Source organism: Lynx canadensis, chromosome A1 (genome assembly GCF_007474595.2).
Source record: "Lynx canadensis isolate LIC74 chromosome A1, mLynCan4.pri.v2, whole genome shotgun sequence".
Lineage (NCBI taxonomy): Eukaryota > Metazoa > Chordata > Mammalia > Carnivora > Felidae > Lynx > Lynx canadensis.
This window is the reverse complement of record NC_044303.2, coordinates 988,716-1,000,908: the sequence shown is the minus strand read 5'-3', so window position 1 is coordinate 1,000,908 and position 12,193 is coordinate 988,716. Positions and strand designations below refer to the sequence as shown.

The 12,193-nt window shown below is 36.4% G+C and overlaps 1 protein-coding gene across 3 annotated transcripts in view; it reads right to left on the bottom strand.

The window, feature by feature from the left end:
* ZMYM2 (zinc finger MYM-type containing 2) overlaps nucleotides 1-12,193 on the bottom strand; it is a 105,533-nt gene that overhangs the window by 70,074 nt on the left and 23,266 nt on the right. For 2 of the 3 annotated variants that reach the window (XM_030307396.1, XM_030307406.1), the window contains exons 3-4: nucleotides 2,762-3,263; nucleotides 2,407-2,500 (exon numbers count right to left, since the gene is read on the bottom strand). In XM_030307396.1, coding sequence (XP_030163256.1) covers nucleotides 2,407-2,500; nucleotides 2,762-3,253 — 586 coding nt within the window. In that variant the 5' untranslated portion in view covers nucleotides 3,254-3,263. Of the gene's footprint in view, nucleotides 1-2,406; nucleotides 3,264-12,193 lie in introns of all 3 variants that reach the window. The other variant, XM_030307387.1, reaches the window with a different exon arrangement.

Genomic DNA, 12,193 nt, shown 5'->3' with positions numbered 1-12,193 from the left:
CTAATTTAGTTTTAGACCCTGTATAAATAATATGTCTCCATTTATCTATTTTTCAGTTCTTATATATTTCTGCTACCAAATTTTCACATCCTCCAACATGAAAATATTTTTAGGAAGGTAAGTTTTGTCTAAACCTTCTATTTTATTCAAAGGACATCAGGGGGCAGCAGTTTAATTTGCCCAAATCACAATTAGTCTGACAGCTAGTATAAATAGCCAAGATTTTATAACTCCCTATTACTAATAAAAACAGCACATTTAACAACAAGAGCGAATTCAGAAACAAAAGAGCAAAAAGGTATATCTGTTCAGTTTTTTTCTGATAAGTAGTATACATTCCCTTGTATAAGAGCTTGAGTAAAAAGGAACACAATTGGGTTTTTTTTTTAAGATTTTTTATTTTTTATTTTTCTTAAGTAATCTCTACATCCAAAATGGGGCTCGAACCAATAACCCCAAGATCAAGAGTAACACACTATACAACTGAGCCAGCCAGGCACCCCCAGAAACACAATTCTTACAATGATATGCCCCTTTGACTCAACAATATCCCTAAAGAAATAAGTATTTCAAGATACAGGCATAAAAATATCCTTAAGAGTTATTTAAATAGTGAAAACTGGAACCAAGCTAAATAGAGAATAAATCAAACATGTAGACTTGATATGGCCAAAAGTTCAAGATGTTTTGTTAGGTATTTAAAGGGGTAGTAGGAGGAAAGAGTTTACAAAACAATACCTAAACTATGATCTCAGGTTACAATTAAATATACTACTCTCAATGGTGAGATTATTTCCTTCCTCATACTCTTATGTTTTTAAAATATTTATAATTACAATAAAGACAAAATACTTATTTTCAAATTAATTTGAGCATTAGCATCTTAAACTTTTATTTGAGCCTGAAAGTTACAATGAGAAAGAAACTAACATATAGACAGCTGACGTGTAAGTTTGTAAGACTTTTCTGGACGGCAATATGACAATATATTTCTACAACTTTAAAATGCTCATACAAACTCACAGACACATGCCCATACCCAGACTTGCCTACGAAAATACATATACACACATAGAGGGAAAGAGTCTTGGAAGGCATGAGATATTTTACAAATTCAATAGTAAGGAACATTTCTTCCAAAGTCATTATAAACCAGATAGATTTTTTTTTCAACCAAAAGTCTTTGGAAGGATAGGGACAGTGATATCGTTTGGCCTTGTAACTTCATTTCTAGAAATATACTCTAAAGAAATAATGAGAAATTTGAACAAAGATGTTCATCATAAATCTATAATAGCAAAATATGGGAAACTGTAAACACCAAATATGGGAATGATATACCCATATCCACTATGCAGTCATTAAAACTTGTATATAAATGTTACTGGTATGAGAAAATACAACATAATATTAAAATGGGAAAAAAACAGGAAGCAAAATTATTCAGAGTTGCATGTCAACCAAGTGATAATGCAAAGGAAAAAGACTGAAAGAAAACCACTCAAAGGACTGACGCGGTAATCTTCAGTTAATAAAATACTATCAGGGATTTAATTACAGATTTTCCAAACATTCTTCAACAATTAAACATCACTCACAACCAAAATAAATAAGTAAAAAGGAAAAATGACCAGCATTTTATAGCATTCTACACTAAGCTTTAGTCATTCTTTATTATTCTCCACAATTTCTAGGCTGATAAAGTTGCTAATAAGCCTAAAAGGATGAAAAAATGAGAGAAACAGAAAGAAGGATATATGAGAAAGACAGACATATAAAGGTTTAGGGGCACGGGTGAAAGATAAAGAGACATACAAAGACATGGTCACCAAAAAGCCAGAGTTCTTGTAACTTCTCTTTTTAATGTTTTCACAGAGCAAAACTGTCTAAAGAAAAATTTTTCAGATAGTTGCGAAATTTACCAGCCTTCAAATATTAAAATATGAAATGCTAGTAAGAAAAAATTAAAATCAGATAAGAGTCAAAATTAAACACAAGTAAAGTAAAAACAAATCTAAATGTGCCTATTATACAATACTAGGTTGTTACATAAGTGTGTTTATCTTTTTTTCACTATTTACACATTACTACTAGACAGAACTAAAATTGTATTAGCAAAAAGTAATTACATGACAAGTAAGATGCCAAACTGTTAGACTTCAGTGGTAGTTAATGTAAAAGGCATTTTTCTCCAATCCTTTAGACATAAATTTCTGTGATTTTCTAATAATCTGCAGAGAAATACATGGTTTTACATCTCTTATTAGCTAAAATTTCAAACTTACAAGTCAACAGAATTAACTTATCTTACATGAGTAAACTAACCGAGGTAGTACCAATTACTACAATAAAAAAAGGAGCAAGCAAATAAATTCATTTACATGGGGTATATCACGTACTGCTTACCAGGATTATGATGAGTTGCAGATTCTCCATTCTGAAATACGTCTCCTGCCACATTCATTCTACCAGGATTAAAAGGTCCTACTCCAGTCTTGGTCTGTGAAGTTAAAGATGGGGTGTATGTTTGTATATTAACACCAAAATTACTTGACTGCAGTCCGTTAGAGACATCTCCCAAGTTGGTATTCTGCAGTGATGTTACATGTGTAATCATTAAGTTCATATCTCGCCCGTCAGTATTTTCTAATTGGCCATCATTCACAGAGCTTACACCTGTTTCTAAGGTTGTAACATTAGCAATCTGAATTTCAGAGTCTGGTTCTGTGGTGATACCACTATTACCCATTCCTGCATTTACCTTACTTCTTGAAAAACTGGAAGTGGAGAAATCCACATCATTGGTTCTGTTTTTAGATTCAGGAGGTCTCCGTTCAATAAAATTGGAGGAATTTTTCTCTTGCCCTTGATTTGTTTCCATGTCCTCTTCATCATCAATGACAATTGTCTCACTTACACTTCCCTTCTGAGAAGCCAACTCTTTTGAGGATGGAAGAATTTTGGAATCATTTCCTTGTAGTTCTTCGTTTTTTGATGACGTAAATGTTACAGTCCTTTGATCAGCTACCACTGGTGCAGAAGGTGGGGGAGGTTGTACGGGTTCGATAAAAACAACATCATCATCATCTTCCACTGATGAGTTTTGAAATTTATTAGATCTAGAAACTAAAGGATTAGGTGGACCACTAAATGAATTTCCTACATTGGTGAGACTAGTTGCCATGGCCGTACTCCCTAATAAAACAGGAGTCTGATCAGTCAATTCTAATCCTCCCACTGAACCTGTGTCCATGCCAAAAAACCTGTCAAGGAGATGGAAAGAAGAAAAAGAAAACAAATGTCAGTATAATCTTTTGTTATTCTAACTGAAAGATTTATTTATTTATTTGGTTTTTATTTTTAAAGTTTATGTGTTTATTTTGAGATAGGATGTGAGCACATGTAAGCACGGCGGGGGGGCGGGGGGGTGCGGGGGGAGACAATCCCAAGCACGTTCAGCACCGTCCATGCAGAGCCTGACGTGGGGCTCAGCCTTACAAACCATGAGATCATGACCTGAGCCAAAATCAAGAGTCAGACGCCCAAATGAACCACCCAAAGCACCCCTGAAAGAACTTTTTAAAGGTAATTTTCTTTTTTATTCTAAATGACAATTCTTATTTAATAAAGGAAAAATCTGGTATCCATTCTATGATGTCATTCACTAAATTTCATATAGTCTCCATGGGAACCTCTTGCAATATAAAAAGGTAATCCTCCAATTTTCAGTAATGATATGTAGTATATTCCCACTTCCACCACCTCCTTTCTACCATACTATTTAAGCTATAAACTTTACCATTGGAAACATGGATAAATCCTTCAATATACGTTTGAACAGGAAAATAACAAAAGCCTGGCAATAAAAATCCCTTCTCTATACATTTATCCTATGTATCTACTGTATTGAATAAGGTGACATGATCTAATCCCTAATTTCCCTTGCCTCATCTTTTTTTAATCCCTTTTTTTTCATATTCCCTGGCCCCCTTACAACTATATAACTGAATCCTTCTGAGAATCTGAAATCCTTGTTGACCTTATCCAGAAAGCTTAAATCCTTATTTGCCAGGCACTATTGCTGTATGCTTTATATCCATGTATCAGGCTGAATAATGGCCCCCAAAGATATCAGATCCCAATCCCTGGAACCTGTAAATGTTACCTTACATGGTAAAAGGGTCTTTGCAGATATGATTAAGGTCAAGAATTTAGAAACAGATTAGCTAGGTGGGCCCTAAATGCACCAGTTTGCAAAGGGAGGTAGAAGGAGATTACAGGCATAGAGGCAGATCAGAGACTGAAGTGATGCAGCCAAGGGATGTTGGCAGTCACCAGAATGTAGAAGAGGCAAGGAATGGATTCTCTGCCAAAGCTTCCAGAGAAGCCTGGCCCTGCTGACACCTTGATTTGATCCCTGTGTCACTGATTTCCAACTTCTGACCTCCAGAATTATGAGAGCAAAAATTTTCTATTGTTTTAAGCCACCAAGGTTATGGTAATTTGTTACAATGGCCACAGGAAATATATACACTACACTTCCTAGTTATATCTTCAATATAACACTTGATATAGTTATAATTTCTGTCCCTTTTTAATGAAGAAGAATTTATGTCTTGGAGATGCTAATTAACCTGCCAAAGTCACACAGCTAAAATGCATACCCAGGTCTTTATAACTCAGTAGTCCAAACTCTTCATTACTCTGCTGTATTCAACCAATTATTTTCTGAGCTCCTGATAAATATGCAGGGCTATGCTGAAGCCAAAGAGACTGCAAAGAGTTAACAGTGAAGAGCCAAAAAGAAATAAGGTAAGTTCTTGAGCAATGGGAGAAGATGAGGTCATGGACACAGGTGGTAGCAGAACTAATCTTGAACATCAATCACCTTAGTTTCAGTGACTAAACAGGAAAGAAAATATAGAAGAGGCAGAGGATAAAGGGTGGATATAGATTGTAGGTTAAAAAAAAGGGACGGGGGGGGGGGTGTAGGTTAGTTTGGAGACAAGGTGGACGGGAATTTGAAGTGGTTTATACATGGTAGCCTAATTTTCATAAAGTAGGTTTTCTGAGATGGTGAGAAAACAGTGGTTGTACAAGTCTTAAAAGACTGGTTCAAGAGCCCCAAGGCCAACTCTTGAGTCTTTTGTAATCCTCTTTCTCTAATAAAGTCATTTAGCCCGGTTTAAAAAAATAAAAAACAAAAAAGGGTGGTTTAAGAACATTTACTACTTCATATATGCTGCCATTTGCTTATTTTGCTATAAAGAGCTCCTGAAACAATGAAGATGACACTACTATACATATCACTTTGGCAGATGGAGTAACAAGGACAGGGATAGAGAAATTGTTCATTGTATATTTCATTGTTTTTCTTAATTTTTGAACACAATTTCTCACTTGTTTTTAAAGCAAAATTTAAAGTTTTTAACAACAAATTGGTAATAGAGTTATCAGAGAAGACCTCTTTGGCCAGGTGACATTTACACTGAAATCTGGAATGACAAGAAAGATTCACTGTGGCAAAATTGTAGGAAGGGCATTCCTACATTCAAGCCTGAAGGCAATGAAGCTGGTGAATCCAAGCAATAAAATAAAGACCAATGTGGCTGAACAAGGTAGGGAAGAATTGTAGGAGATATAAAAACATGCACGGAACAAGCTTCCAATGACAACAAGTTAATTCATTAACTGCATTTAACAAAGATTTAAAAAGCATCCAACCTAGTATGCACAGGACACTGATCTGGACACCTGAGGGTGGTGGGGGGAGAGTGGGAATCAACAAACAAAACACATTCCCTGCAATCAGAAATCATGAATTTTAAACACAAGTTTGGATTTTACTGTAACAGGTTGAAACATTGCAGTGTTTCCACCAAAAGGTTAACATGTCACTTATGTTTTTAATACATCTCCCAGGCTGCTATGTGGAAAATGGATGAGAAGGCAAGACTAGAGGCAAAGAAACCACCTACAAGGCCATTGATCCAGCTGAGAGATGATGGTAGCTGAAAAGAAAGGTGACGACAGGAGATGGAAAAAAATTGAACAGATTAGGGTTTTTTAAAAAGCAGATCTTACTAACCATGAAAAGATCAGTAAGATTACTGTGGACCGAAAAAAAGTTACAAGAAAAGAGTATTATTACTACAACGTTATGCATTCCCCAAAAACCCATACACACACATATTCTATTTTTCCTAAATTACATAACTTTTATGTAAATTCATGAAAAAAAACTCTGTAAGGATCACACTATACTGATAGACATTGCTTATGGGAGAAGCAGGGAGTCTGAGTAAGAGAGGTGACCAACAAGTTGCACTTCAGATTTATTTATATTTTTGAGAGAGAGAGAGAGAGAGCACACAAGCAGAGGAAAGAGGCAGAGGGGTAGAGAGGTAGAGGGACAGAGAAAGAAAGAGAGAGAGAGAGAGAGAGAGAGAGAGAGAACGAACCCCAAGCAGGCTCCATACTCAGCATAGAGCCCAACACAGGGCTCATTTCCATGATCCTGGGATTATGACTTGAGACAAAATCAAGACTCAGTCAATTGACTGAGCCACTCAGGAGTCCCACAAAATTGTACTTAAGAGTCAACATTAATCTAAAAAGAATTTCAGGCAGCTAAGCACCTGAATGAATAATGGAAAAAACAGGCACCTGGCTGGTTCAATCAGAGGAACATGTGACTCTTGATCTTGGGGTGATGAGTTCGAGGCCCACATTGGGTGTAGAGATTATTTAAATAAATAAATAAATGTTTTTTAAAAACAAATAATGGGGAAGACAGGAGTCAGTACAGAATATAATAAAAAGTTGATAAAGCGTTAGTTAAAGATGAAGGAATTATCACCAGATACAAGAGGAATACAGGTTAAGCACTTTTCATAGACATTAAATAGGGGTATATCAACCATTTTATGAAAACACTGGATAGACCATAACTAATTGCTCTTCTCACTGCCTGTCTAAAACAGTGCCTGGGCACAGAGTATACACTCAGTTTTCCCAAATATTTGTGGAAAGGCAAGAAGGCAAAAACCCCTATGTTAACTTTGATTGCCAGAGTTATTTTTAAGTAACCTTTACTTATAAAATTCTGATCCCTTATTTGATATATACTGTGCTATTCTCTAACCATTAAGCATCTTACTTAAACCAAGTTTAGTTTCCAGAGGGCATCACATCCTATTTAACACAGTAATGAAATGTTTGTAGTAACAAACAGTATTTTATAGGAATGGCTATTGTATTTTCACTTAACTGTGACAAAAACCTCTTCTGAGTTAAATAAAATAGATTTTAACTTTTCTATAATAAAGCCATACTTCAATACATTAAAACTACCCATGGTTCCAAGACATCAGAATTCAAGTACTATGTATAAAGCTGAATTCCATAGGAATGCAAGCTCGTGCAGCTACTCTGGAAAACAGTATGGAGGTTCTTCAAAAAACTAAAAATAGGACTAACTAACCTATGACCCAGCAATTGCACTACTAGGTATTTATCCAAGAGATACAGGTGTGCTGTTTCGAAGGGACACATGCACCCCATGCTTATAGCAGCACTATCAACAATAGCCAAAGTATGGAAAGAGCCCAGATGTCCATCGATGGATGAATGGATAAAGAAGATGTGGTCTATATATACAAGGGAGTATTACTTGGCAATCAAAAAGAAATCTTGCCATCTGCAACTACGTGGATGGAACTGGAGGGTATTCTGCTAAGTGAAATTAGTCAGAGAAAGACAAAAATCATATGACTTCACTCATATGAGGACTTTAAGAGACAAAACAGGGGCGCCTGGGTGGCTCAGTCGGTTGAGCGTCCGACTTCGCTCAGGTCACGATCTCACCGTCCGTGAGTTCGAGCCCCGCATCAGGCTCTGTGCTGACAGCTCAGAGCCTGGAGCCTGCTTCAGATTCTGTGTCTCCCTCTCTCTGGCCCTCCCCCCATTCATGCTCTGTCTCTCTCTGTCTCAAAAATAAATAAATGTTAAAAAAAAAATTAAAAAAAAAAAAAAGAGACAAAACAGATGAACATAGGGAAGGGAAACAAAAATAATATAAAAATAGGGGGACAAAACAGAAGAGACTCATATATATGGAGAACAAACTGAGGGTTACTGGAGGGGCTGGGGGGGGGGGGATGGGCTAAATGGGTAAGGGACACTAAGGAATCTACTCCTGAAATCATTGTTACACTATATGCTAACTAATTTGAATGTAAATTTTAAAAAAAAATTTTTTTTTAAAAAACCAAAAGGTGAATTCCAAAACCAGTCTCAAAATCATTGCTCTGAGAGCAAGAGCTGTATGTGCACCAGTGTGGATGACATGCTAATACTGAAAAATGGCAGAAGATACATTTACATCTGCTTTAAAGAAAATGGATAATCGTATCTAAAACTGTAAGAGGTGACTACTTGCCTTTCACAAAGATCTACAAATTACCATTCCACACTCTAAGATGTTTTAAATATTTCCAAAAACTAAAATATATATACACCATTACTCTAAAACAGTTCCTCACTAAGGAAGACTTCTTCATGGTAAAACAATAATATATGCTAAGGGAAACCTTCACATAAGGCCTTCACATAAATTTAAGTAAACATCAAAAAAATTTTTAACATTACCACTCTACAGAAGGTATTAAAAGTTGAAATATGCTGAATAACATTGATTCAAAATTTTCATAACTCAATGAAATTTTTTAAAAATTAGTGCATCCATCCAGTAATATTTAACATTTATTCGATGCTTGTTATGAGCCAAATATTCATGTTAAAGCAAATCCATGAAGGAAATCACTTTGTCTTCTTCATACAGATCTAAAAACAAGAGGTGCTGGCTGGCTCAGCTGGTTGATCATGCAACTCTTGATCCCAGGGATGTAAGTGTAAGTCCCACGTTGGGCCTAGAGCTTACTTAAAAAAATAATCACTATCATCTTCAAAGCTAAGTTGCCCAAGACCACAGACAAGAAGTTAGATGTCAGGATTTGAATATTCATGATATCCAATATGTAATTAAATATTAAACAATAAAATAATATAGCACAGTTCTTATTAATAAAAAATTCAGTAACACAAAAACCAACTCAATATTCAAAAAATGCAAGTATCCAAAAGGAGAAACATCAAGCTTGGGGCACCTGGATGGCTCAGACGGTTGGGCGTCCAATTTCGGCTCAGTTCATGATCTCACAGTTCATGGGTTCAAGCCCCGCGTTGGGCTCGGTACTGACAGCTCAGAGCCTGGAGCCTGCTTTGGATTCTGTGTCTCCCTCTCTCTCTGCCCCTCCCCCTCTCATGCTCTGTATCTGTCTCTCTCAAAAATAAAGAAACATTAAAAATTTAAAAAAAAAAAAAAAAAAGAGGTATCAAGCCCAAGTGCCAGGCTAAAAGGGATTTAAAAAAACAAATGAACTTTAATTTGCAGTTAATATTCATGTGCCATAAGGCAGGAAATATCCTCATCAAGGTAACAATTTTCAGAGGAATAAGGCATAAATCTATTGATGTTATGATATGAAATGTATAGGCTTTTAATGCAGGAGTTCTCTGGATCCTTTCTATGGTTTTAGCACACCTAAAACAGAAGACGATTTCCAAGACAGAAAAGCTAGAACTGACTTCCCTCTGGTGGCTGGCTGCTAGGTACCAATTCATTCTTCTCAGAAGAAAACAGTGGAGCAGAGAATAGAACTTTCTTTTACCACAGTTAGTTCTCTGCAGTAATCAACTTCTCAAAAACAGAGTAAGTACTCAACTATAACAACTGTTCCCAAATCCTAGACTATAAATGAATTTAGCCACCTCTGTATGTCACTGAGAATGTTTCAACCACCAAACACTTAATTTACTCCTTTTATCTGATTAAAAGTTGACCTGATTAAATCTGATTTAAATCTGATTAAAAGTTGACCACTTCTACATTATCTATATAAAGCCTATATCATTAGGCACTTTTCTGCACCGAGTCAATTCTAATTAGCTATTTTACAATGAGCAAATTGTTTTACTTCTGTATGTTAGCTACCTTGACAATAAATTATATTTAAAAATATATAAAATAAAATAAAGAGGGGTGCCTGAGTGGCTCAGTCAGTTGGGCGTCCAACTTCGGCTCAGCTCAGGTCATGGTCTCACGGTTTGTGAGTTCGAGCCCCGCATCGGGCTCTGTGCTGACAGCTGGGAGCCTGGAGCCTGCCTCAGATTCTGTGTCTCCCTTTCTCTCTGCACCTCAAGGTGGCCCACTTGTGCTCTCTCTCCCTCAAAAATAAATAAAATGTAAAAAAAAATAAACAATAAGTAAAATAAAATGAAGACAACATAAATTTACAATAAAAAATGTTAGAAGAGGAAAAACAGAACAGCATGGATTCATCATGACTGAATGCCTCAAAAAGGTAAAATTCTTTTGACACCTAATAAAGTTTTGAAATGACCAAATTACAAGTAAAGTTAAACTTGTAGTTAAGATTCAAGTGTCATAAGGTAAAAAGTATCCCGATCACCACAAAATTTTCAGAGGAACAAAGAGATAGGTCCTCTTAAGTACAATATGAAAAATAAATCAAGACAGGTATCAACAAGATGGCAGAGTGGGAAGTTCTAGGTAAGGGTCCCTCCACCCAAGTAACCACTGAGCTGGACAGAGTGACTGGAACCACTTATAGATCCCTGAAACCCCACTGAACACACTCATTAATCACCAGGGCAGTGCCTGAGGAAGATAACGCTGATCGTTCACAAGTAAGCAAATGCATGAACCGGCAACCATCCCCCATTCCTCACCCCCACTTGGCTATGGGGTTAGCATCCTGCATTCCTGGAGAGTCTGGCTTGTCAGAGGACTGGCAGTGAGGAACTTCTAAAAATTTGGGACTGTGTTTGGGTGGTCTGGAGCAGATCTTCTCCTGGCTTCATCTGTATAGGCAGGAGCAGCTTTCCCAAAAGCATCTATCTAATGAGACATGACCCTTTATCTCATTTTTTTTCACCCCAATACTTAAGGAAATTTTTGTCCAGTCACTAGTTCACCATAGGAATAATGGAACAGAAACTTCAATGACAACAAGAAATATACATTTTGTTAAAAAGTTATTTAGAAAAAGTCAAAAACAAATGGCTCCATCCCTCAACAAGTAAAAACTCAGCCATCTGTGAAGACTGGGAGAGTCAGACATCCAGAGTTACACATAATATACTCAGAATGTTGTAAAACATACAAAGAAACAGAAAAAATATGTCCTATTCACAGTAATAAAAGAATTTGACAGAAACCATCCCTGAAAAATCCCAAACATTGGAAAAAGTAGTCAAAGACATTAAATCAACTATCTTAAATATGCTCAATGAGCTAAAGGAAAGCACTGACAGAGAACAAAAGGAAATGTGGAAACAATGCATAATCAAAATGAAAATACAAACAGATACAAATTATAAAAAGTAACCAAGTGGGGCACCTGGGTGGCTCAGTCCGTTAAGCAGCCGACTTCGGCTCAGGTCATGATCTCGCCGTCCGTGAGTTCGAGCCCCGCGTCGGGCTCTGTGCTGACAGCTCAGAGCCTGGAGCCTGTTTCAGATTCTGTGTCTCCCTCTCTCTGACCCTCCCCCGTTCATGCTCTGTCTCTCTGTCTCAAAAATAAATAAACGTTAAAAAAAAAATTTTTTTTAAAGTAACCAAGTAAAAATTCTGTAAATGAAAAATATAATAACAAATGAAAAATTCACTAGAGAAGATCAACAGCAGATCTTAAGAGGCAGAAGAATCAGTAAACTGGAAGAGAGAATAACTGAAACTACCCAGTCTGAGGAGCAAGGGAAAAAGGGAAGAAAAATGAATGGAGCCTGAGGAATCTACAAAACATTACCAAACATACCCACATATGTATCATAAACAGAACGAAAGGGACAGGAAAAAATATTTGAAGAAATAATGGCAAAAAAAGCCCCAAATGCTGGATGACACACATCCAACAAGCTCAACAAACTCCAAGTCAGATAAACTGAAAGATATCCACAACAAGACACATAATAATCAAATTATAGACACCAAAGATAGATAATTTTAAGAAAGAAGTCACTCATCACGTGCAATGAATGCTCAATATAATTTAGATTACCAGTTCATTTCTCATCAGAAACCATGGACGCCAGAAGCTAGTGAGATGAC